The sequence below is a fragment of the Fusarium oxysporum genome, chromosome V, assembly GCF_013085055.1.
Source record: "Fusarium oxysporum Fo47 chromosome V, complete sequence".
In the NCBI taxonomy this organism is placed as follows: domain Eukaryota; kingdom Fungi; phylum Ascomycota; class Sordariomycetes; order Hypocreales; family Nectriaceae; genus Fusarium; species Fusarium oxysporum.
The window spans coordinates 3,413,842-3,437,685 of NC_072844.1; the positions used below are offsets into that span (position 1 = coordinate 3,413,842).

The window sequence follows — 23,844 nt, forward strand, 5'->3', positions numbered from 1 at the left end:
CCCCCAGTGTTATAGACTGAGACTCTGGGGAGGACCTCCCCATCATAAGACAAGCAACGTAGCAGTCCATTCATTCGGTCAAAGTGACCGAACTGGAATCATAGAGCCGTAACTCACGACGCATTCACTATGTCCTGGACTCAAAGAGCTAATCCTTATGATGCCTTTGCTCAAGAGGCGACTCAAACGCCGCTCGCAGTTGCTTTCCCGCAATGGATGCTGAACATCTGGGAAGTAACTCATGGTAAGTGGCTGTAATTCTTCGTTTGGAATCTCGCGCTGATTATTTGTAGATCACCCAGAAGGCCGTTGGTACCTGGAGCCTAACGCCCGTTGTCTGCGGCAGAGGGCAAGCTTGAGGATTGTGTAAGTTTGTCTCGATCCAGAACTGAATGATGAGCTTTGTTTTGCATCATCTGAAAAAGCAGAGACTTACAACGCCAGATTTGCACCTCTTGATCTTCCCCGTCGAGATGCCCTCTCCCAGTTCGTCGAGCTCTTCAACATCCTCAACATCCCCAGCGACTTCACCAAAGAACGTCTCCAATCTGTCAGTCACAGCTTTGGGCGCTCCACCGATGCTCATGGCTCCAGCTCGTGGTTTCACTTTCTCTGCAAGAACATTGACATCAAGCAAACTCCTGGAAATGCCCCCGAAATTGACAACCGTGCTGCTACAATGGGTTATCACATTTCTACCCTTCCGCAGGCGGACTATAGCTGGCATCGCGCGGGATTCTTTTTGAGAGTTGATAACAACGGATGTATCACGCTTGTTTGCTTTGGGGTTATGCAGAAGGTGAGGGAGAGGATTAATGAGTTTGTTGCTGCCAAGGCCTGGCAGCATGTTGCGACTGATCCATATATTCTGTTTGATCTTGTCTTTGAAGCTCTCTACTTCGAGGTTGATAACACGGTTTGGAAGATGAACACTGTTTTTGGTCCTCTGGAACATGCAAGTCACCCACTTCCAATATGGATTTCATGCCTAACTAACTGATGGATCTAGTTGATTCTTGAGTATGCCAACTCTAAGAATATCCGCAAGATGAGCTCCAAGGTCCCATTCTCTGCCATGCACAATTGCGCCAAGCACATCATCCACATTGCAGAGGCAATTGACTCATGCATCATGCTTGTTGACGCAACTCTTCACAACGTCGGCAATCACCAACATCCAGAGCAGCCGACTCTTCGAGAACCAATCATCAAACAGTTGCGTGAAACTCTACAGTATCGGCGCTCGCTGTTTATGTCAAGCCAACTCCGCCTGAGCAGTCTCCAGAAACGCATCGACAACGCCATCACGCTATCGTTCAACCTCGTCACTCAGCAAGACTCAATGGTGATGATCCAGGACTCCAATTCCATGAAGGTAATCGCAGCTATCACAATGATCTTTTTGCCAACGACTGGCGTTGCTACTGTCGTTGGGTCCCAGCTTTTTACATCTGAGATCCTGAAAGATGGTACAACCTGGGATGTCAGACTTACGCCATTGTTCTGGACTATGTGGTGGATTTCTATTCCTCTCACTGTCTTCGTAGTGCTGTTGGCTATCATATGGCACTGGTGGGTTCACACTGAATCTCCTACAGGAGAAGTTGTGCAGGTGGTTAAGAGGGCGGCGACGTTCAGTTCTTCCGGGACGAGAACACCACCTAATGGCAATGCCAAATGATGCGAAGTTGCAGCAGGTCACTTGGATCTTCATTTTCTATCGTTTCGACTTTGCTAAAGTCCTTTCTTTTGATGGAAGTGTATTATCTAGCGCCAAAGCCATATATATTTACTATGAATTGACATGTGCAGCTACATTGCTCTTGATCTCGGTGCTACAAAATAACAAATGTATATTCATGGCTGACTCGCAGTCATAATGATAAGCCCAACTTGTGGGAAGAAACTTGATGCTCAGTACAAGTCAATATTGCATTTAGCACTTGAACACGGCAGGTCCAGGGATCTTGTAGGTAGTGGCTGTGTTCTCTATTAGCAAGGCTCAGATTTCAGCGCAGACGGGAGTATGCTCACCCTGGTAAGGGTTGTAGGTAACACCAGGGTCAGTGCTGGCATATGCTCCGGGAAAAGCAACAAGGTTTGAAGGAGTTGTGCTACCGGAGCCGGAGACCTTGAGCTGATGGCAGCCAGGGTAGAACTGGGCTCCGGGATATCCTGAGGCGGAGTGAAGAGCAATGAGTTCATGGCGGACAAGGTAATAACCAGGCTTGATGCACTCAGGAATGGTGTAGTTGACACCCGAGTTACCAGACTTCATCAAAGGGCTCTGGTGTGACAGCGTCAGTAATTTTATAACCTCGTATAATAAGGACTTTTACTTACGGTAGCCCAGTTGTTGCTGGTTCCATCACGTCCAGCCTCCTGAATCTTGAACCAAACCTTCTGGGTACCAGGCTGCCAACTATCACAACCTGAATCGGGGCAACGAGCCATATAAGTAATGACGGGTCCAACATGAGAGTCAGGCCAGAGAGTCCACTTCAGGTTGACAGTTGACCCAGCCTTAGCATCGGCGTGAAGAGCAGCAGGTGAGCTTCCCTTGATACCACCAGCAGTGTAGCCGTTGCACTGCATATCGATGGATGTGACATCCTCAACAGGTCCGTTGCCTGGAATTGGGCGGGATATACGCTTAGGAACAGGGTTCATGTAAGGATCAGTGTAAGGATTGTAGAATTGATAGGTCTGCGTTTCAATTGTCCCGGTTTCTACGTAACCGTGGGCTGCAGCCAGGCCAGCAGTGGCGAGAAGAGAGTAGAGGAAGTGCATGCTGAATATCTTTCAAGCTATAAGGGTATATGAAAGAGCTGTAAGGTTATATGAAAGAATAATCCGAGTTCTGAGGTTTAGAAGCTTGACGATCACACCCTATCGTGAAAGACTGCCGTCTTATATAACGATGAGGATGATGTTGAATAGACACTAACTGACAAGGGCCGGTAGCATGTAGATGAAACACCCCCGAGTATTTCCACCATTCAAACAAATGTTTTTCAATACTTTAACTTTGGGCAATGTCATGATCTAAACAAACGCCAGGGTGAATTCCCCCATTGGGGAGTGAAAGCTCGGAGCTTCAATGATCATCCCAATTAAGCATCATACCTTATTTTTACTCCGGGACCGAATTGACAGCCATTGGCTCACATCTAGCTAAACAAGGATAGGCCAAGAATTTAGTCGTAAATTATCGGCCTTCTCATCATGACCTGTCGATGGGGGATATTGAACTCGAGATAATTGTATACACCATCATCAAGAGCACGTGATATCAGGATGCCTTGCGGGCAATCACTGCATTGAAACACCAAACAGACAACATCACTATCACCATCAAAACCCTGCCTATAAACTCGTCCTTAAGCCTGCCAGATACTGTATCAAAATCTAATCGATCAGTTCTGAGCTACCATGCGTTTACCGCTGGAGGTCATGGGACTCATTGCCGAACATGCGGCTCAGCACATCATAAATGCATCCCCATTCATCCAACCCACGAATCAAGAAGAGGCAATAAAGACGCAAGAACACCACCGTGACCTATTAAACCTAGTGGTTTCATGCAAGACCGTCTACAATCATAGTCGACACCTCCTCTACACCTGTTTAATCCTGGGGAATGCTACCGACATAGTCACCGTTCTGGCCAATATTGTCAAACATCCACGAGTCGGACCGTCTATCCGTCATATAAGATGCTGCACGGAGCTTCATTCCGAAACAGAGCGGGACAAGGCTTTAGAGTATTGGCTATTGGACCACTCACAGGATGCGGCACTACTCCAAGACACCCTCAGGGCAGAAGGTCTACTTCCTCCTTGGTGGAATGAAACAGATATTCCTTGGACATGCTGGGAGGGATTTATATACGATGACTGTACAGAGGTTGCACTCTTAGCCCTTCTGCATATGGTAACGGAGCTAGAGACGCTTTCGTTCCAACAGCTTGATGCAGACCTCATTACAGATTGGGAACAAGTGCGAGATCTGCGAGCATCTTTCGCGCAAGCTCGGTCTGGATCACAACCCTTCTTGGGTTCGTTACGAAATCTTCACTTTGGTAGTGGGACCTTGGGTGGTATGGAAAACTTTCTTTCCAATCAACCGCACGAAAATCTAGAAGTACTGGTCCTCGATGGTATAGGTATTGAGGGCTTCAGCCGGTGGTCCAGATACTTTGAATTCAAAGGTATTCACCTGAAGGAGCTTTACTTGGGAACAAAAAGTACATCTCCCAAAGCTGTCATTGATCCTCTTCTTGCTCGAAGAGAATGGGTCAATGGCAGGTGGGTTACTCCAGGACCAAAAGAGCTAGAAACCCAGTCTGAGGTATGTTTGGGAGGTGAAGAAGCCTGGAGGCTCTCGGTTCCAGAAGCCAGGGATACTATGGATTGCCTCAAAGACTTAAAAAATCTCAGGGTGTTGGATGTTGTTTTTGACAGGCCTCCTGATTGGCCATCTAGGCCGTTGATTGCACTCAAGAACATTGCTTCAGGGTCCCTGGAGGTTTTTAGAGTCGAAGGATACCCATTCAGAGTTGTTCCAGGAGATTTTGGACCATGTAACACTGAGTATGAACGGGCTTTTGTTCCAAGGTTTGATACGGTCGAGTAGGCTAGGGTTATATTATCTAGCTCAACACTTTTTCTTCAACTAAGGGGCGTCAATAACTTTTCTCCTTAGATAAGGCCATTGTACTCCGGTTACTTTTAGAGAGATATCTTAACCCAACATATGGCAACTATTGCAATGTTGCCGGGTCCCTGTTGGATTTCCTGCTCCTTGTCTAATTGTCTATGAACTTGGGATAAACGTGGTCTAGTTTTAGTTCTTTTTGTCTCCCTTGTAAATGATATTTACTTTACTTACATCCATAACTCGATGTCAGTCACATATGCCATACAATGAACATGCCGGATTTTATCAACCTATCTGAGGAGGAACCCACAACGTTCCCACTCAGATTCCCACTTCGACATTCTGGTAGGATCGAAATCTCCTCTAAACACTCCCCTTGGAACTTCCAAAGTTCTTGCCAGCAACTTTCAACTTCCCGCCACCTCATGTCCACCCGAAAGACGATAAGGCCTCCCATCTTCCAAGATGTCACCAGGCTTCTCGAAGCAGGAGCAAAAAGGTCAAAAACATACAACAGCGGGGATTCGCTGGTCGTCACCGACCCAACTACTAATCCGCCCCTTATCAGCTTATCTATGGGAGAGCGGACGGGATCCCGAGTTCTCTGATAGGTATGGTCGTATGTGAAAGATCGTGGTGTTGAGAAGTCTCAAGAACAGAACAACACAAGCACACAACGCTGATGCAAAGTGAATACATCAACAAATGTGATATGGGTTTATTAGTCCTATACCAAAACATATTACAAACCTTGAAGCTTCGTCCGACTGAATGGACTGTTCAGAAATGTCTACAGTGTTGTTGGTCATGTCTTCGACCTTGCGATACACTGCTGTCATATCGTTGAATCATAGGCGACTTCAACCCCTCTTGGAGAGATTGAGCCCTACATATTCAGGAAGTTCTGTATATCCATCACCTAGTTTCTCTATCGGCTATTCAATTTGGATAGTGTCTAGGTTCATGAGAATGAGCTTGGTACCTATCGGAATGTTTGAAGAAGAGTGTTTATCATCAACTGCCGAGTCATCAGTGAAGAAAACAAGACGATTGAAACAGTTCTTCTCGATTGCAATTTCTTTGAGTTCCTGGAGTAGAGCCATTGTAGGTAATCAAGTGTATTCTCAGGATCGTTGGAGAAAGTTGAGTCTTGATGCTTGTTTCGGGTATTGCTTCTGACAAGGCATATTCATAGCCGTAACACCGAAGCATAAAACGGATCCAGTTTTGATCTGTATTAATACCTCTGTAATTGGACCTAAGACACGGGCAGTTGGGCAAACTCAAGAAGATTGCCATACGTCTCTTCCCAGGCGGGGTACGAGAACCAAGTTACAACTCAATAATGTAAATGGATGAAAGATTGGAAGATACAGAAAATAGGACTACCCTGTGGTGATATCAATGAGGTCTCAATTTCACTACGGCAATTGTCTCGCGTCCTCCGTCCTCTATGGAGTGTCTTTCAACTCTGTGCGACAAGCAACGTCGCTGGTTTCAACACACAAGACTCAACCATAAGAATGATCATTACATCACTTCAAAAATATGCCGAGTCCAATAAATTCGTAAAATTTAAGTAATAGCGTACAATGACACTGTCAATGATGTTATACCCGCTCGATGACGGAGTTCGGCAAAGTCACACGCCTTTATGATGTATGGATCGGACTCGATGCCAATTACCCTGTACAAAAGGAACGATCGTGAGAAAGGAACGGGATAGCTTGGATCTTTGAGATAACGTGCAAAGAACAATTTTGCAACCCTCGAGCTTGTGTTCGAGTTTGTCATATGACGTTAATTTTTACTGGTGTCACCAAGCTTAGGAGTTGTTGTATCAACTCTCAAAATATCTTGTGATCATGGGTGCAACTACCCTGTGTCCTGACATGTCACAGCCTTTTGAAGTAATTTGAACAATTTGTACGACACCTTGAACCTTAGTATTGAACCTATTTGCTCCTCTAGATGAGATACCCTAGATCGTTGGAAGCGCTACTCACCAGGATCTGACAGAAACCCGAAACAGAAGCAACCCTTCTGGAAGAATGCGACGGTTACGGCCAAGATGCAGCTTTTCATTCTTTAGGCATCCAAATGTTACCAATCCCCGGGGCGCAAGAACACTTCTGACATTGAATCAAGGTGCTAAAAATATTTAGTCTAAGATCCTCTAAATCTACACTAAATTATACTAAGTTTACCTAAGGCTTTTTGTCACTTAGGTTAGAGGTCCCAAGTTTTGTTGCCTCCTCTTGCCAATCTGCTCCAATACATTGAAAAGGCCTCCCACCCTCGTCGAGTCGAGTGTAACCATACGTAGTATCAACTGAGATTCAAGATCACGCCACTTTGAAAGCAAGCTTTGCCGGCCCATTCCCTTGGAATAATGCGTGCGCTCAAACATGTAACATAAAACATGAGATATCAGTTTGTATCTCATGCTTGATAGCTTGGCGAGCAGCTTGAATTTGGTGACACGCACGGTACTGCCGACAGCTCACCAATATCGGCGAGATCATCGATCTTTTGTTTGTTTATGTCTCAATTGTTTTGAATTGAGTTCGACACGAAAGATGGATTTGAGTAACCTTAAAAAGCCATGCAGGCTTCCAGAGAAGAGCCTATGGGCATTCAATCATCGTAATGCGTTATGGATTCTTGGATATGGATGCATGCGATAATGCCGCGGCCTTTCCTAGACTAACTCGCTCAGCAGGACAATCTGAATGAAGCATCATAGGTCAATAATAACGGGCCTCACATCCAATGCATCCATGATTTGATGTCGACCGTCAGTGTTGATCGAAACGTGCTGATAAGGATGTCTCGGATGCTGCCTTGGTGCTGTTTGGCCGTCCCATAAAGATCAGAATTTCCTTTCAGCATGGCACTTTTGTTTTCAGCACTCGCTGTTTTATGCACCTCGATCGCAGATGAGGCCCGATCAAGTCACGCAATCTCGTTCTTCTTTCTCTTCTGTCTTCTAGGTGATGTCGCTTGGCCATCGTCATGAAGCAGCGGCTAACAGTGGGCTGGGCAACACATTACCTGCACGCTGAACTGCAAGCGGCAACCCAGCAAACTAGTGAAAGTACGTATTTGTTTGACGGAATAAACACCAAAATTATTGGCGATCTGGCGCGGAATATCGCAGGTTGGGGTGAGGCACGGAGGCTGGCGGGCATTAGCCAGTCGAGCGGACTGCAGATCAACGACAGGACAGTAGAGGGCATGAGAGGACATAAGAGGAAAGACCAGAGCGAAGAGAGGAGCGGCGGACGCTGCACAGCCCAACCCCAAACCTGACAGGCCGCCCAAGGGTCATCTCGTAACTAGTCCCGTGACGAAAACTGACAACGACTGATTGAAACATGGGCTTCGCGGAAGCCTAAGCTAGGCATCCGAGCGATCTATTTAGTCTGGTGAATTTAGGCTGCTCACGAGTTGCGTAGACGAGTCCGGAGTACGCGAGCTTTGAATAACACAGTAAGACAGGCCAGCCTCAACACGGCACCCTGGGCTGAATTGCCTATCCAGGAGCAAATGCAAAGAAGCTCAGGAGTTTGAGTTTCATGGCTGAAATCTCGATCTGAGCATCATCAATAACATCTAGATTGCTAGGCAGGACTATCGCGGTAGCTGGCACAAAAACATGCAATTCCCCACAACTCTGCAGCACTGCAAAGATGACCAAGAAAGATAGGTAACAAGTCAGTGCAACCCCAGATTCACATTCGAATGAACAAAATTACCAACAGCAACTATTTGTCTCTCAGACCCTGCAGAGTGTGGGGGAACAGACCCCGCGTTTTTGGCAAGCCAGTGGATGACGGGGCGCAGGGCCAAAAGCCAAGCACGAATAGGGAGGCAGCGATAAGAAAGACACTCAGCGAACTGAGATGGGACTGAGAGCACGAGGGAAGCTCAGGGAGGGGGGGTATTAGAGTTTCGGCCCATGACCAAAACGAGTCGAGAACCACTTCAGCTGTGACAGCTCAAATCCTGTTCTCGTGACTCGGTTGGGGCAAGATAGAGAAGAGGTTGCCAGTGATGTCACGGTGATCACGGCCAGAGAAAAAGGGAACCAAGGAAAAAAAGATAAACAATTTTCGGAACATTGATTATACCAAGGACGCACAGGGGGAGGGCTCCGATCAGCAGTGCGAAAAACAGGAGTGTGGTGTTCTCTCTCCTGTAGGAATGAACACCTGGCGATCAACAATGGAGTCTTTCTCTGGTTGAGCACCGAGCCAAGAGAAGGGTTGGGGTTGTGTTTATGTTACTGTGCGTCACCACTAATCTTCACCCTCCCACCATCTGAAGAACACTGGAATTCAATCGCGGGGAGTTGACTGGCCAGGCTCAAAGGGGAGAGCTGACCCATCAGCACCAAAGGCATGGCGTCACTCAAGAAAGCGAATCAATGTCTTGCACAAATGGTCGTTATTCGTGCATCCAAGACCCTGCAGAAAATGACAGCAGGAGGGTTTTGAGGCCCCCTGACTTTGTTTCTTGTACAGCGTGATGTTCATCCCACAGAAAGTCAACCGCAAGAATGCCGTTTTGTACACGTGCTCACAACAATGCAACAAACGAAAAGTATAAGGAATGGCTGGTTCCGGGAGGTGCTTACAACAAGCTGGGCTTGATTGATGGTGCAACCGCCGGACGCGGGTGGAAATCACGCGGGAACGAGGAATGGGAAAGTATAGATAAGAGATTCCCGCCCCGAGGCTCCGGTCGTGCTTTTCGGGCGAGGCCCGGAGTAGCCGCTGAAAGACCTCCGGTTCGGCCCTCTCTTCTCTCCACTGACTCGTGGGTCACCACGTTGAGGGCTCTCCAAGTGCCGGACGAGTAAGTTGTAGTATCAGAAGTCGTGGCGATGATCAGAGTGAAGCTACATAGATATTATTTCGTTCCGTCAGCAATACCGACCATTCCGATCGGATAGAGCACGATAGATTGCTATCGTAACGCTCACTGGTGGCTGGCTAGATGCTCGGTGAGGTGTCTTATCAGCTCGGGCACGCGATAAAGTTCCGAAACGTGACCCCCAACTTGCACTAGGAATCATCAAGAACCTGCTACCTTTAGTAGGAATCGTAGGCAGCTAGACTCAAACAGTCTTCGTATCTCGCCCATCAGTTGTGCTCCAGATACTGGCACGTATCTATCATATCATAGGCAGGTGAAGTTGCTGGGTTCTGAGTGGAACAAATCTAAACGGCTCCTTATCTGTTGCACCAGCTGGCTCCTCTCTATTTGTCCTGTCCTTTCAAAAGCTCTGGTCAGCCCACTGTCACATTGATGAATTGTGCAGCTCATCAAATCCCTTTGAGATCCTTGCATGCGATATTGCTCGACTGGACAACCAGCCTGACCAATTCTCACCCATTTTCCTTCCGTGTGGCCGATAAAAGTGTGAGCGAGGCTTTGACACGGTTACTGACTGCTACAAGGGCAGTGCTCTTCGTTGGTGCTTCGAGCGGACCTTGGACCCCGAAACACAAGCTTCCTTGTGACTCGCCAGTTTGACCAATATTTGTGGTTTGGCTTTTGAACTGTCGAGCTCAATCTCAGACAATTGCTTGGCACGCTGCCCAAGGTCCCGTTATTCCAGTCTGAACACGCCCCTCCCGTGGCCTCGTGGCCATGCGTCGGTGTTGAATAAATACTTCCATTGTTGTCGTTATCACTCACCAAAGGACGAAAAGGACCATATCTTTTGCGAACAACAACTTTGTGTTTCTTCTGCCTGGACGGCAGTTCTGTGTTATTGAAACAATATTGGAAGCCGATATGGCCAGCAAGTAAGCTTCTCCGCGGCCCTAAGATCAGCAACCTTGTCTAATCTGATTTGTCAATAACAGACCCCTGCGGCATCTGGATGAAGACACACGAGCATTACACGACAGCAACAAAACCCTTTCAGCGCTGCAAGGCACGACACGACCCGTTGTCCGCGGTAGCGTAACTCAACCGGCTCGTTCTTTCAACAAACCTCGATTCGAGGAGCCACTTGGCCATCAAAGACGTGATTCGTTCTTCACCTGAGCTCTAGGGCTCTAACGAATTCGCAAGCGTCACCCTTGATCGACGAACCAATCCTGAGCTTCGTGTTTACGTTACTGAAACAGTTCGCTGGGGACAAGACGGACACGCGGTCATCCCCGGACTGGTCTTCCTTGCTTTGCTTTGCTTCACTTCTGGCACTCCGGTTTCGCGGTGCGGATCTCTTATCCGGCACTGGCTGGGCCTGGAATCGAAGCTTGTTGAGCCTAGGCAGGGTTACACAGCTTGATCCGAGAAAAAGGGTCCTTTTAGGGAGAAAATATCATTAAAGTCAGGGCAATTAAGATCAAGGGACTAGTCGATCGACAAACGAGGGAAAGCTTCAATTGGAGACAAAGAAAGAAAGAAAAAAAAGTGAGACCTGTTACAAAGCAATTCAGGGCCCACAGGGCAGTTTTGAAGAGGTGAGGACCTTCTGGCTCCTGCCAAAACCCCTACAGGGCCACCGAGGAGACCCACTTCCGCTGTTGCCAGATTGATTGCAGCGTCTGCCCGCCTGCCACTGTCCAATTCCCACTGTCCACTCCTGCCAGCACACCAAACCCCCTGGCTCTTAGCCCCGAAGGCAGGATCAAAGGTACCGACCCCAAGTCTCACCCTGTCGCACTTGCCCTGTCTTGGATCCCGGAATTCGGACTGGGGGGGTGGCCACTGCAGACAGGATGATGACTCCACGCTCTTTCATGCTGGCGCAGCGTGAGAGGGAGAGCCACCATCAGCGCCCTCCTTCCCCTTGTACTACCGGTGCTAGTCATCATAATACTTTATCTATTCCTACTCCCTCTTTATCTCCTGCCTTCACTCCCATTCCCACACGTTTATTCTCCTCCTCCTCACCCTCACCTTTATCTTCTTCTGTTCTCTTAGATACTTCGTCTCCTCATCACCAAATATCAACACCGATCAACAGTGTACATTATCCGTATCAGCCATCACCAACATACAACACCAAGTTGGCGACTTCAACAACAGCGACCTCGAAGTCGACCACATTCTCACTTCCGCGCTGGTCGCCAAAGTATGACGATAGCAACAAGCACACTACAGTCACCGTATCTTCAGCTCAGCCGGACTCCAATGCAACAATGGTTAAACGCAAGGATTGGCGGGAGACTTCAAGTCTTGCCCCTTCGAGCCCATCAAAAACAACAGTTAGTCTGACGATGAGACCAACGACACCAACAAGTCCTGTCAAGATTCCTACTACCAACAACCGATATGGCGCCCATCCTCAAAAGCGTCATTCATCACAGAGGAAACGAAGCAGTGACTCGCGATCTTCGGATAAACTTTCACCGTCTCTCGTTGCACTCTTGGCCGTTACAGATATTCCTCGACATAAGCAGCTTCAGAGGCGCCGCCGCCGTTCCGAGAAGACCCTGACAGTGCAGGAGGTTATTGACTGTCAGCATGCTTCGGAAAAGGAACTGAGCTGGACATTCGGTAGCCCTCTGGATATGCTTCTCTCCCCACCTCAGGAAGTTGCCGACGATGATGATAGTGTGAGCGATTGCAACATTGGCTCCAGTATGTCAACAAGAACTTATTCCATCGATTCCATCCCATCTCTGGACGAGTCATTCTCTAGCGAGTGCCTCTCATCTCTCGGAAGCCCAAGGACACCTAGTCCATGCTCTCGCAGGACTAACTTGACTCCTATGCGAAAGTCGCTGGAGCCTGTTATCTCTCCACCTGGTTCCGTTGACGAACACCCACTGGCCGGAGATGATCTTGACGTCGATGAGCTGGACTTCAGCACTCTCAATCAGCCTGAGGAGGCTCAGCCCAAGTCTCAGTTCCTGGAGCCTTTCAAGCCCTTGAGGTCTGTCTTCAAGTCAAATCTTACCGCGTCACTCCGAGCCCTTCGATCAGCGGCCCGATCCTTCTCGGTTCTGAACCTTCCTTCTATCCCACCGGATGATTACTTAACTCGATCTATTCTCACCATCGACCCCAATGTTCCCTATGCTGATGAGCGTCGGCCACCCGTTTCCGAGGAAATGCCTTCCGCAGCAGTTCGCCGTTATCTCAACCCTACCACCAACGCAAGAATCGAACCGCCAACCAAGACTGTTTTTGCCGGAACTTTTGCTGCATCGATTCAGATGCGAACTTACAAGATCCAGCGCTCCCGAACAGCCCCGGGCTCTAACCGAAACTCTTATCCATCAACATCACTCCAATCGCAGCCTGCCCCTGTCCCTCAGCAGCCACAGCCGCAGGTCCCCACTCAATCGGTCCCAGGCATGCGACAGCGGGAAATGCGGGAGAACTCCGACTTCATCCGTATCGCTGTCATGGAAATGGCGATGCGCAAACGTGGAAAGCTCGACGACCAGCGACCGGGCCGAGCTCGTTTCGCACTTCCTCCACGACAAACCTCAACGAAGCCCTACGAGATGGGAGCAAACGGTGTTCCGGCTCGCTGGATTCCTATCACAGTCTAGGTTTCCATTGCTGTGCCGTAACCAGAATCGACACCACAAATCAAAAGGCTTGAATTCTCGATTTACGACATGCAACACGTCATGTACCTGGCCATGGTTTCTTTGCATTGCGACGAGACCGATTCAGGCAGGACAATCCACGGAAGTGCAGCCGACTTGGGACCCACTTTGTGGACTCATTATGGAGTCCCTGACGTTTATCCATGCCATTGGATGCGATGATGCAAATTTTTTGCCCCCCATCTCAATGGAAGGGTTTTAGAAGCATGCCCACGAGCGATGGTCCCGCCACCCGACGATAGGCCCCGGAGAAAGTGCAACACGACTTTCGACGGAACCAGAGCAAAACGAATGACCTGGTTCTGACTCGGGAAAACCGGGTCGAAGTTAGCAACACTTAAGGGGATTGGCCACCGAACACGAACCCGAAACAGTTTGGGCCTCGGCACTCAAGGTCATTTCACCATGAGGGCATCGGCCAAACACACCCTCACAACCAATCACAATTTCCATTAGACATGGGAATACTTCATCATTCTAGAAAGCGAGTGGCATTTTCAGGAGTTTCCCGTTATTACACGTTATCTTATTTACTTATTCCCCTTTCTTATCACCGCGAGGTGGAGAAAAAGCGCACAATCACCGGATTACCAGGAACTTATTTGATTCTTGTACATTGACTGAAATTTCACATATTTCTTTTTTCAAACAGGCCCTTTCGGCATTTGACCCCCGCCCAAGCGGGATCGGATGCAACTGAACAAAATCCCGCTCATGGCCGGGCTTATGGAGAGCCTTGGGACGCGGTCGGAGAAGACTCGGATAGAGAGGGAGTCATCGCATTTGTTGAGAGGAGTTCGCATCTAGGACCGCAGGAACAGAGCATTGAGTCCGGCGAATTGGGAGATCATATCTTTTTTCTGAGCAGAACTGTCACCAGTACATACATATCACATTCACAATGCAATCGTCTTTTGAGGCGAGGAGAGGCATAGGCGCAAGCGGCATGGCAGGGCAAGGAAGACATTGAGCGGTGTATTTACTTGGATATCCATTTGTTAACATTTACATATTTTTATCAAGATATTACTAGTATTTTTCGTGTTCCACAACCCACTGCGAATATCCTCTTACATTGGACCCTTCGGCTATTTCTAGCCCGACTTTTTGGTAACCATTCAATTCGTGGACCTCATTACCTTCGCCAAAAGCGGCAAAGCGACATTTGGGCTGGGCAATGCACGAATGCCCAACCAACCACCTCATCAAAAAAGTAATATTGCACTGGACAGACTACCTGCACGTTGGCGCTGTTGTTTCAGTCACCGATTGTTGAGATTGCGTGGTCAACGGTTACTGGATCTCACGACAAGGCCTTGCTGGCAATCTCGGCTAACAAGCTTATTCCACTCCATCAGTCTATCTGCTCGGTTATGGACCTTCTCTTTATGCTTCTCATCCGGGCAAAACTGGAGCGATGATGCCAGCAATAGTGTGACAGGAGTTCCTCAGATGTGGGACAAAGAACAAAAGAACTTCTAGAAGACCCTTTCCTTCTTGTTGTGGGGGTTAAAAGCCGCGACATTGGATTGAGTCAGACGCTAGTCAGGGGTTGGTAAAGGGCAGGGCTATAAGCGCTTTAATTGTCGATGTTTTGACCACGGGAAAAATCGACAACTCCCCGCTTGCGATAAGGGAAATAACGCCAAAAAGGTAAGATTTTCAACAGGGTTCTCTTTGCTGCACTGTACTTTGTTGTGCAGTAGCTGGCTCCATAATGCCCTCAGGGCCCCAAGGGGCGTGTAGCGGAGACAAATCTCCTATGCCCAGGAGGGAAAAATGTTCTAGACCGCTTTATTACAACATGTTGTTTACTATCTCGTGACTGCAGAACATATGAAGCCATTTAACCAGGCGGTGTATTAATTCCTATTCTGTGGGGAGGCTTCTCTTTATCATTCGGATATGTCTACCGAGCTGACCGCGATAGGGCATGGTGAGCCCTGATGACGATGGGCAGGGTTAGTTCATCCAAGACCACGAGAAACCGACATGTCAACCTGCCTGTGTCGGACATATGTACTCATCTACGATTATAGGGAGTATCCTGGATATGAAAACGCGAGCATGTGTTCTTTTGTAGGATGCTTGGCATGATAGTCGGGGGACTAGCCACGACGAGAAGGAGGCAAGACTTTCTGTAACAAGGGCAAAAGGTCCTACGATAGACACTCTCACATAAGTGCCTAAAAATACGAAATACCCTGACTATGATTTCTTTACTATAGAGGAGTTATAGGCAGGTGAATGATAGTGATATTTGCATGTGCGCAGCATGTGAGTGCGATTAATAGCTTGACACTCGGTCCTGATATGACGGTACATGGGATTTGATGTGGGCGCAGTACTATGAGCAAGAATCTTACGGATGATTCGTTCATTCGAACGAGTATGTTTAATACATGGTCAGGGCCAAGGTCGTGCCGAGGCAATGAGATGAGATGGAAGACGGTGAGCCGAAAGCTAGTAGCTACAATAACAACTGCTAATGCTAACTGTATGGATTATCTTCAAAGGCCGAAGGAGCCATATTCCGGGACAAATGATTCCTCAAGTTATAATGTGAGACTGTGGTCAAATCGGAAGCATGTCTCCATGCAACAGTTTGTAGTCCAAGTTGCTGTCTGTCTGGAGTAACGCACATTGAGATCGTCGTACCCACTCATACCTAAAGAAATACCAAAGAAGCATGAGCGAGTTGAGGACCCTTCTGTTGAGTTGGGGATCGTAATGCGCTAATCTCAATATTGACTTGTGTCAATTCAAGCTTTGTATATTGCGAGTGGTTGCCATATGATCCGACATAATGAACACTCAGAGTCCAATTCTTGTTGACCAAACTTGATTGTCGAAAGACCTTGATATCATTCTAGCAAGAGTTCTTAGTAAAGTTATTCATTAACAATGCGCCGACTATTTGGTGACATCGACGTTGAGCTGGAGAACTCCATGTAGGCTTTGTTCAACCACTGTCTCTGGGCAAGTTACGTTCATATTGAAAACATCATTATCATACAAACCAAACAATCTATAAAGAAACATTGATACAGGATGATAGAATTGGGCCCTTGTCTTGAAATCAGCCTGATGGTGCTTCAGAACCTGACGGGACTGCCCTCGTCAACATCTGAATCTAAATGAATCTTGATATTTGGACAATTGAGTCAATTTAATTGTATCTCCCGTCGTGATATAGAGTCTTATGATGGCGAGCATCAATACGCCCCAAATCATTAGGGATCTTTCGTTCTGTAGTGATATCACATTAGGACCGTATCATCACCAGCATGGACGTTGCATGTTGTCAATATGCCTTAGGAAAGGGACGAGTGTGTGATTGATACAGGTAGAACAAAGAAATTTGAAAATTATGAGAGCGACTAGTAACAGGCAATGAAGGCCTGACATCTGTGCCCAAGATCATGGTGCACATACTGATTACGTGCCATGACCCTGCACAATAGGATTTGAAGGCTGTGCCAAGTCATTAACGAAAGATTAGAGATGATTATAGTTAGAGTATCTATAATAAGTTGTCTGGCGGGATCAAGTCGACTTTACGCAGTTCTATGTTTGAGAGGACTGACCGAGTCTGATACGAATGAGGTCCAAGCCCTGACTAACGACGGGCAGTAGAGAGATGGTCTACGGGATTATATTGGACATACTGCTAAGAGAGGGTGATGCCATGTCTTGGTGGTAGGCTGTGGTTTGAAATGAATGCGCGGTATCGTATGTTCGCCCTGTCAAAGGTCCAAGTCCCTAAACGGACTGTTCTCAGCAAGCAAACCCGGTAAGGGGGGCAACGAATAACTGCGGCATATGCTATGAAGACATGATCAGTAGCTTTGAAAGTTTGATTATGGTATTAGGAATTGTGTTCTTCCTTCGAGTTGTGCCAGAAAACTAGGTAGCTGCATGCAATACGCCACGATAACTTGACTGAACAATCACGTAGTGGAACCATGGCGAACGCCAAATGAACATCATTAAAATCATTATTATGAATATGCTAACCAGCCATGCCAATTTGTCAATCGCTCTGCCCTCGTCATGGACAAATACGCACTATCCTCAAGCCTATCCTGAAGCTCTTTGAACTTTGGCGTGGGTGCTTTTCTCTCAAATAAGATATCCAATTCGAGGTATGTCAAGTTCCTCGTCTCGGGTAATCTGACATAACACCATATCAGACAGAAAAAGCTCGTTCCTGCGTAGAGGAAACATGATGCGCCGCCAATGTTCCAAGCAGATGGGTTGAGCATCTTGGGCATGATGATGTTGTTGAATATTAAACAGAGGTTATATGTAACTCGTGCGAGAGCAACGGTTTTAACCCGCAGCCGGGTAGAAGGTATCTCGGCAACCACGATATAACACACGGGGCCGATAGTCATGTCGTAAATAAAAGTCATGGCGATGATCAAACCACCCAAGGTCCAGTTCGCACCAGTGCGATCGCTCAGCACCACCCATACCACGCCGCCAGCGGTCAACAAGCAGATGGGTGCGAGCAATCCATATATGTATAGTTTCCGGCGACCCACGAAGGGGAGTAGGATCCAGGCAATGACGCCGCCGATGATGCCGACGCCGTAGCAGGCGGTTGAGAGGTTGAAGGATATGGAGGCGCTGAAACCAGCCTGTTCGAAGAAATAAGGTGCGTAAGATGTGAGTGACCAGCCGCTTAATGCTTGGCAGACCCAGGCAATACATGAAATCTCTGTTCGTCGACGATTGACTCCTTTGAAGAGATCTCGATAGCTGGCTCCTCCGTAGTTGGAGTCCTTTTCCATCTTGTTGGTGTGCTTCATTAGTGAGATGGTATCCTCTATATCGGTACCATTCTTATTAGTAAGACGAGTCAGAGATTTTCTCGCCTCGTCCGTTCGTTCATGGCGTATCAGCCACCCTGTTTGCCATGTTAGTTGCGTTGTGATTAGCAGGGTGAGTTCTCTTACAAGGGCTGTCCGGCGCGAACCACACGCCGAACAACAACGGTATCGCCCACGCCCATTGAAGCGCAAAGGGAAGTCGATAAGACCATTGAGAGGTTTCATGAACGAGAGACCGGAGGATTCCGGTGCCGATGACTTGTCCGACCAGCCAGCACATGTTGATGCTGCTGAGGACAAACGGCCGCAAAGCATTTGGCACGACTTCAGCTGAATAAGTTGCAGCAAGAATTTCGATGACACCCCATGACAGCCCTGAGGATACGGTCAGTATTTTTCGTATGAATATCGGTTTATAAACATACCAGACAGAGCTTGTGACGTTAATAGGACGCCGATACTGCCGGCAAAAAATGCAGGAAACACAGCGATACACATCCAAAACAAACTGGCAAGCATCATCTTTCGGTATCCAATAAGATCTGTGATGTAACCGTGTGCCAAAAGTCCAATGATTTCACATGCAATTGCGGCGTTCTGCAGACCCATCTGCCATGATGGTGAGATCTCGTACATCTGATCTTCAGCTGGTGTATCCTTTGGTAGAATTGGCTCTCCATATTTCTCTCTGAATGCAGGAAAAGCAAGGAGACCAGTTACAAGTGACTTGTCATAAGCTCTGTGAATGTTTAGTTGTACAGTCTAATATGATGTGATTTTATGACTTACTCCATGACCACAGTCAGGAAGAGCAACAATGACCATCCTACTGCCTTTGGGTACTGTCGACAGCATGAAAAGAAAGTAGCTTCTTTCTCTTCTGCGAAACCGCGATAGACTCGCCTCGTTGTTGAATCAGAGGCATGAGAGTGCGGCAGCCACAGCGAATTGGTGAGGTCGTTTGGTAGAGATTCTAACTCAGGCTCGCTGCTCCTGGGCGAACCTGTCGCGAATTCAGGTAACTCTGGCAGAGGAATGGGGCGTGCATCAGTGGGGATGGGGATAGCCTCGCTGGAAGGGCCCATCTTTGAGTTTGTCCTGGTGGATGGTGTTGAATTCCACCAGCGCAGTTTCATGTCGAATTACGCGGGTTTTCAAGGTCGTAAGCGAGTGAGACCATGGCTGGAATTTAGGTTTGTCCAACTCTCTTTTCGATGTCTGGGGGGTTATTGACGATTCCCCAGATATTTCATGGTTACAGTTTTGTTGATGGAGAGAAGTTGTTCAAAAAGAGAAGTGTTTCAGTCTCCAGATCCATCCAGAGAGAATTCAAAGTTGGAACATTGCATTGTGGGGCAGTAGATCGATTGGTCAATGGCGATGCAGAGAAGAATCAGCTAGAGGCGAAGATGAGAGCTAAACCTGGTGACCAACACGTCACTTTTGTGCTTTGGGTTCCTGTTCGGGCCGTGGGTCACGGAGTTTGGTGGATATTCAATGGTAATAGTTTGTATAGACTACTGGGGTTGGGGGGCTGAATAATTGCCCATGGGGGACGGTTTAGAGTCTTGTTTTGGTTATGGAAGTGCAGCAGAGGCTCTATAAACAGGTACGCGATCATACCCAGCCAATGAGAGCTGAGTGTTGTTGCATTCTCACACTGAAAATAGTAGCGATATAAACATATCTTCACTTCTCAACTCAGTAAATCACTTCATCAACGACACAGGCTCCCCCATCTTATGATTCTCAACCAGGTTCAAGTAAGCTCAAATGTGGAACTGTAAAGAATTTCAACCCACCAACATTCGCGCAAAAATCTGGAGTCGGTCCGATCCCCTTACTCTACCTCGGTCTGGGTTCCCCAATAAATATCTATCTAATAAAATGTCTGGTGTGACGGCGGCAACGTTGCCTGTAAAAGTTTAGAGTTTCAGGAGAGTTCTTATAAGCCACAAGGGAAAAGTCTGAGGTAGAAAATCGGCGTTTCTTGTAAGAATTCCATTCGTCCAGTCAGTTCGTGTATGGTCTAATAGTCACAGTTCTAAGTAATGTGCTTCTACCAAGCAGCCCACAATGCATTGGTTATCATTGAATTGGTCTGTAGCAGCTGCCATGTTCCTCTTTTGTTGATGTCGGGTGATTTTGGGTCCGACTTGGTTTAAGCTTATCAACCACGTTTTGTAGCAATTGACTTACAGCCCGCTATCGCTGATCATCTGCCATTGAACCATGCTTCAAAGTATCGATGAGATCTACCACGCCAGGCGATATAAAGCGACGTTCTATGTAGCTTCAAGACATTTGTTATCATTGCGAAGAGTAATTTGGCAACAATTCATGCCAGCACTGCACAGCTTGTGTCCTGTACGCCTCAGGCTGTAGGTGGGGTCACGTGCCAAGCCGTTGAATTCTCATCAAACTCAACACCAAGCCGTCTTTGTCCAGGACTTAACGAATCACAGCCCATCAACCTTTAGCCGGAAAGTATCACACCTCATTTGGGCACTCGGGTACATACTCATGTTCAAGGTCTACGGGAGGCCGCGGGCCTTGCCGAGCATGCTATGACGTGCTCAGAATTATAAGATAAGGAACTATTCAGTGAGACTATCATCGAAACCATCACAACCAAAGCCGTCATCAGAAGAGAAACCACCACCACCACCCACGAGACTCACGTTTGTCCCAACTTCAGAGTGGGCACCACCAAGAGACCCGATACATGATTCACAGAAACACAAGACAGAAAGACCACGAAGGCAAGAAAGATCCCTGAGAGATCATCAAAAGACAAGTCACCACGAAAGAGACCACCAATATCAAAACCAGAACCAGAACCAGAACCAGAACCAGAACCAGAACCAGAACCAGAACCAGAACCAGAACCAGAACCAGAACCAGAACCAGAACCAGAACCAGAACCAGAACCAGAACCAGAACCAGAACCAGAACCAGAACCAGAACCAGAATCAGAGAAAAAAAACACAGGAACCACCAGAAATGGACCTATAGCAGTACAAGATAGAGCGTCATAAACGGTTTTTGACTGCAAACTTACTAGAGGAAGAAGCTAAGTTCAAGGCCAAACTAGCCAGCATGACTCCGGAAGGAAAAAAGAAGAGACTGAATTACATGGTGGGATGGTCACTGTAAACACCTTATTCAAGAGAGCTGTACAATAACCCTAAGGATTTCAGGTTGGTCAGGAGGCTCAGAGCAATTGAGATGATTCGAATGGTATTCGGCTATTACCTCACTCAAAGCTTAAAAAAGGAGATGGAATCCAGGCTGCAAACCCGGCTTCGAGGCAGCAATATGAGAGACGTCAGACTCATCTGCGTTGACACTGACAAAGCCAGGAGGCTGCCCCAGGAACTGGAGGGGGAATGGAAGATGAGGATCAAGTCGTTCCATCTCGGTGTGGCTATACTGGACACCAGGGATCTCCGAGACGTCATCCAAAATCGTTTCAAACTTGATAACCTATCAGATCTCATTCGAACTTATCAGTTTGCCGTCCAAGACAGCGTGCCCGGAGTGGAACGTTTCTGTTTCGGTGACACAGAGGCCATATCTGTAGAGGACCTGAGGCGCAGATTCGTTGAGTGGCGGGAAGGAAGAGATGTGATTGGCGTTGCATACTCGGCTCCCGGCGACCTTGCCGTCTTGAAAGAGTTCAAGATCTCCCTGAACGAAATTTGCTGGATCGATCTGGCCCAAGCACAATACATTCCACTTCAAAACGCAACTGCACCATCGTTGGCAGTTGTGATGAACAGACTGAGGATCCGCTACGCAGGCAAGCTGCACGTACCAGGAAACGACGCGCATTTCGCCATGAGGGTTTTCCTTGGAATGGCAGTTTTGGATTTCTGGTGCGAGTGGTCTCATTGGGGAAATGGGCTCAGTGATATCCCACCCTGGTACGACCTAGCTATAAGAGTAGTTCGGGCTAAAATCCCCAGACCAGAACGACATGAATTCACGACTTGAAAGATGGACGTGATCCTTGCAGCTCGAGATGCCTGCTTTGGTCATTGAGGGTAGGATAATCCGTCGGTGTGCTATAGTTCGAAAAGGCATGAGCTGATGATCACCAATCACGATGAAGATGATGCTGTTACTACGTTGGTTATGACTGCACATCAAGACCGGTTGGGTATTGTATTAAAGACAGGTCTCACCACCAGAGCCAACACAAGACTCGCCGGAAAACTCGCGAAGGAACGGATGAATGAAGATCAATGAGGGATGGTAGGTATAAGCGTTGATCAAGATGAGAACCACGAACGCAACTTGAGCGTTATCCCTCATCATCGTCGCTAATAAGAGGCAGGTAACGCTGGCTCACGTGTATAATAACAAGAACTTCTTCCGCTGAAGATCATTTCCCAAGACTGAGAAATGATCTGACGAGACCCAAAATATGGCAAAGTCAATTCTGAGCAAAACACCAACGCAACTGTCAACTGCAAATCACATGCCGTGGATTACAGGTCCACAGACACAAACAGAATCAGGCTTCCAAGTTCCTCATCGTCGGGACTGGGCGTCGCATTCTCGTCCTTGTTCGATATTATCTGGGGTATGGCACCACTGAGCTGGTTCAGCAGGTTTGCCACTGACAGGAGACAAGGCCAGGCTGAGCCAAAAACTGTCACCTTGTGTTGGCTGCTGCTGGTGTTCGGTGGACCCCGCCTTGACATGGTCAGATGTTCAGAGCCTGAAGAGGGAGCATGAGGCCAGGGGTTGATAGAGGTCGACAGTTGCTGAAGGCTTCATTCCGGCAAGAGCCGAATTGCATAGACATATCGACATAGCAGTCATGTCCAATGTCTGTATTTGTATACTTTGAGATAATTATACCGTATTATTATAGCACAGAGCAATAAGTCACAGTCAATGCAAGGCTGTTATGCTCCACATAAACAAACAAAACATCAACAAACCACAAAATAACTATCTCAAATAAAAAGAATAGTGAAATACATATTATTATTATCATGATGGAAAATACGTTTCAAAATGATCATATCCTCTTCATTCCCCAAGTTTCCAAATCTGGAATGCCCTTGTTCCCCGGAATCGCCCGAATAGGTCAGACAGCCCAGGGGCCAGCACCTACAATCACACCACCATCGACCGACTCTCAATTGGCAATTGAGAATCCTACGGCTCATGATCGACAGCGCAAAAAAAGTTGACAACAATGTAAATTAGTATAAGAGACTTGGTCGAACTCGTCAAAATGGAGTGATTTCTTGTCATCACCTTCATCAATACAGCCCAGTCCAGTCCAGTCCTGTCTTCTCAACTCACCATCATCTCAAAAAGTGTCTATATCTTCACTTACACTTACACTTACACCGCACCCACTTACACAATGGCCGCCATCGCTAGACCTGCTCTCGCTAAGCCTGCCGCATACCCCAAGTAAGTCCCCATAACTTACAGCAACTCATCTCCACCGATATCCTAACAATTATTAAAGGGCTCTCCCCGTTGTCGTTGCTGTTGGCAGCTTCGCTCTCGTCGCTAGCTACGTGACCTCCCAGTTGGCCACCACATCAGCCAAGTTCGATCGCTCTTTTGCAAAGTACAACACTCCCGAGAGTGAAGCCAACCGAGCAAGGACCTTTGACGGTGCCATCGAGAATCCCAGGACAAGTCTGTTCAACATCCTCGGTCGACGACAGTAGACGATCAATTGTCTATAGAACTTTATTATAAAGGATCCTAGAGATCTGCTTCTGCATACGCAT

At 47.5% G+C, this 23,844-nt stretch overlaps 7 protein-coding genes across 7 annotated transcripts; 5 read left to right on the forward strand and 2 right to left on the reverse strand.

Annotated features, from left to right (window-relative positions):
* Window positions 1-129: 129 nt before the first annotated feature.
* FOBCDRAFT_162035 (uncharacterized protein) lies at window positions 130-1,698 on the forward strand (the record flags this gene model as incomplete). The annotated part of the gene is made up of 4 exons (XM_059608404.1): window positions 130-244; window positions 294-366; window positions 445-916; window positions 1,010-1,698. The coding sequence occupies 4 exons, from the start codon at window positions 130-132 to the stop codon at window positions 1,679-1,681; spliced, it is 1,332 nt and encodes a 443-aa protein (XP_059464975.1). The 3' UTR covers window positions 1,682-1,698.
* A 45-nt stretch (window positions 1,699-1,743) lies between these two features.
* FOBCDRAFT_224288 (glycoside hydrolase) lies at window positions 1,744-2,863 on the reverse strand. Its single transcript, XM_031184859.3, has 3 exons — window positions 2,344-2,863; window positions 2,035-2,287; window positions 1,744-1,980 (listed from the first exon to the last, which is right to left on the reverse strand). The coding sequence occupies exons 1-3, from the start codon at window positions 2,788-2,790 to the stop codon at window positions 1,937-1,939; spliced, it is 744 nt and encodes a 247-aa protein (XP_031040501.2). The 5' UTR covers window positions 2,791-2,863; the 3' UTR covers window positions 1,744-1,936.
* A 477-nt stretch (window positions 2,864-3,340) lies between these two features.
* Window positions 3,341-4,767, forward strand: FOBCDRAFT_224289 (uncharacterized protein). The gene has a single exon (XM_031184860.3). It carries the CDS (start codon window positions 3,433-3,435, stop codon window positions 4,633-4,635), a length of 1,203 nt encoding a protein of 400 aa, XP_031040502.2. The 5' UTR covers window positions 3,341-3,432; the 3' UTR covers window positions 4,636-4,767.
* Window positions 4,768-11,399: 6,632 nt separating this feature from the next.
* Window positions 11,400-13,443, forward strand: FOBCDRAFT_293706 (uncharacterized protein; the record flags this gene model as incomplete). Its single annotated transcript, XM_054704716.2, has 1 exon — window positions 11,400-13,443. The coding sequence occupies one exon, from the start codon at window positions 11,400-11,402 to the stop codon at window positions 13,182-13,184; it is 1,785 nt and encodes a 594-aa protein (XP_054560691.1). The 3' UTR covers window positions 13,185-13,443.
* Window positions 13,444-17,232: 3,789 nt separating this feature from the next.
* On the reverse strand, window positions 17,233-19,362 carry FOBCDRAFT_37773 (and other transporter-domain-containing protein). Its single transcript, XM_031184866.3, has 4 exons — window positions 18,869-19,362; window positions 18,505-18,818; window positions 18,206-18,454; window positions 17,233-18,156 (listed from the first exon to the last, which is right to left on the reverse strand). Exons 1-4 carry the CDS (start codon window positions 19,213-19,215, stop codon window positions 17,246-17,248), a joined length of 1,821 nt encoding a protein of 606 aa, XP_031040508.2. The 5' UTR covers window positions 19,216-19,362; the 3' UTR covers window positions 17,233-17,245.
* A 2,035-nt stretch (window positions 19,363-21,397) lies between these two features.
* Window positions 21,398-22,075, forward strand: FOBCDRAFT_202076 (uncharacterized protein; the record flags this gene model as incomplete). Its single annotated transcript, XM_054704717.1, has 1 exon — window positions 21,398-22,075. The coding sequence occupies one exon, from the start codon at window positions 21,398-21,400 to the stop codon at window positions 22,073-22,075; it is 678 nt and encodes a 225-aa protein (XP_054560692.1).
* A 1,249-nt stretch (window positions 22,076-23,324) lies between these two features.
* On the forward strand, window positions 23,325-23,818 carry FOBCDRAFT_37777 (uncharacterized protein). The gene is made up of 2 exons (XM_031184869.3): window positions 23,325-23,515; window positions 23,574-23,818. The coding sequence occupies exons 1-2, from the start codon at window positions 23,466-23,468 to the stop codon at window positions 23,779-23,781; spliced, it is 258 nt and encodes an 85-aa protein (XP_031040511.1). The 5' UTR covers window positions 23,325-23,465; the 3' UTR covers window positions 23,782-23,818.
* The last annotated feature ends 26 nt before the right edge of the window (window positions 23,819-23,844 follow it).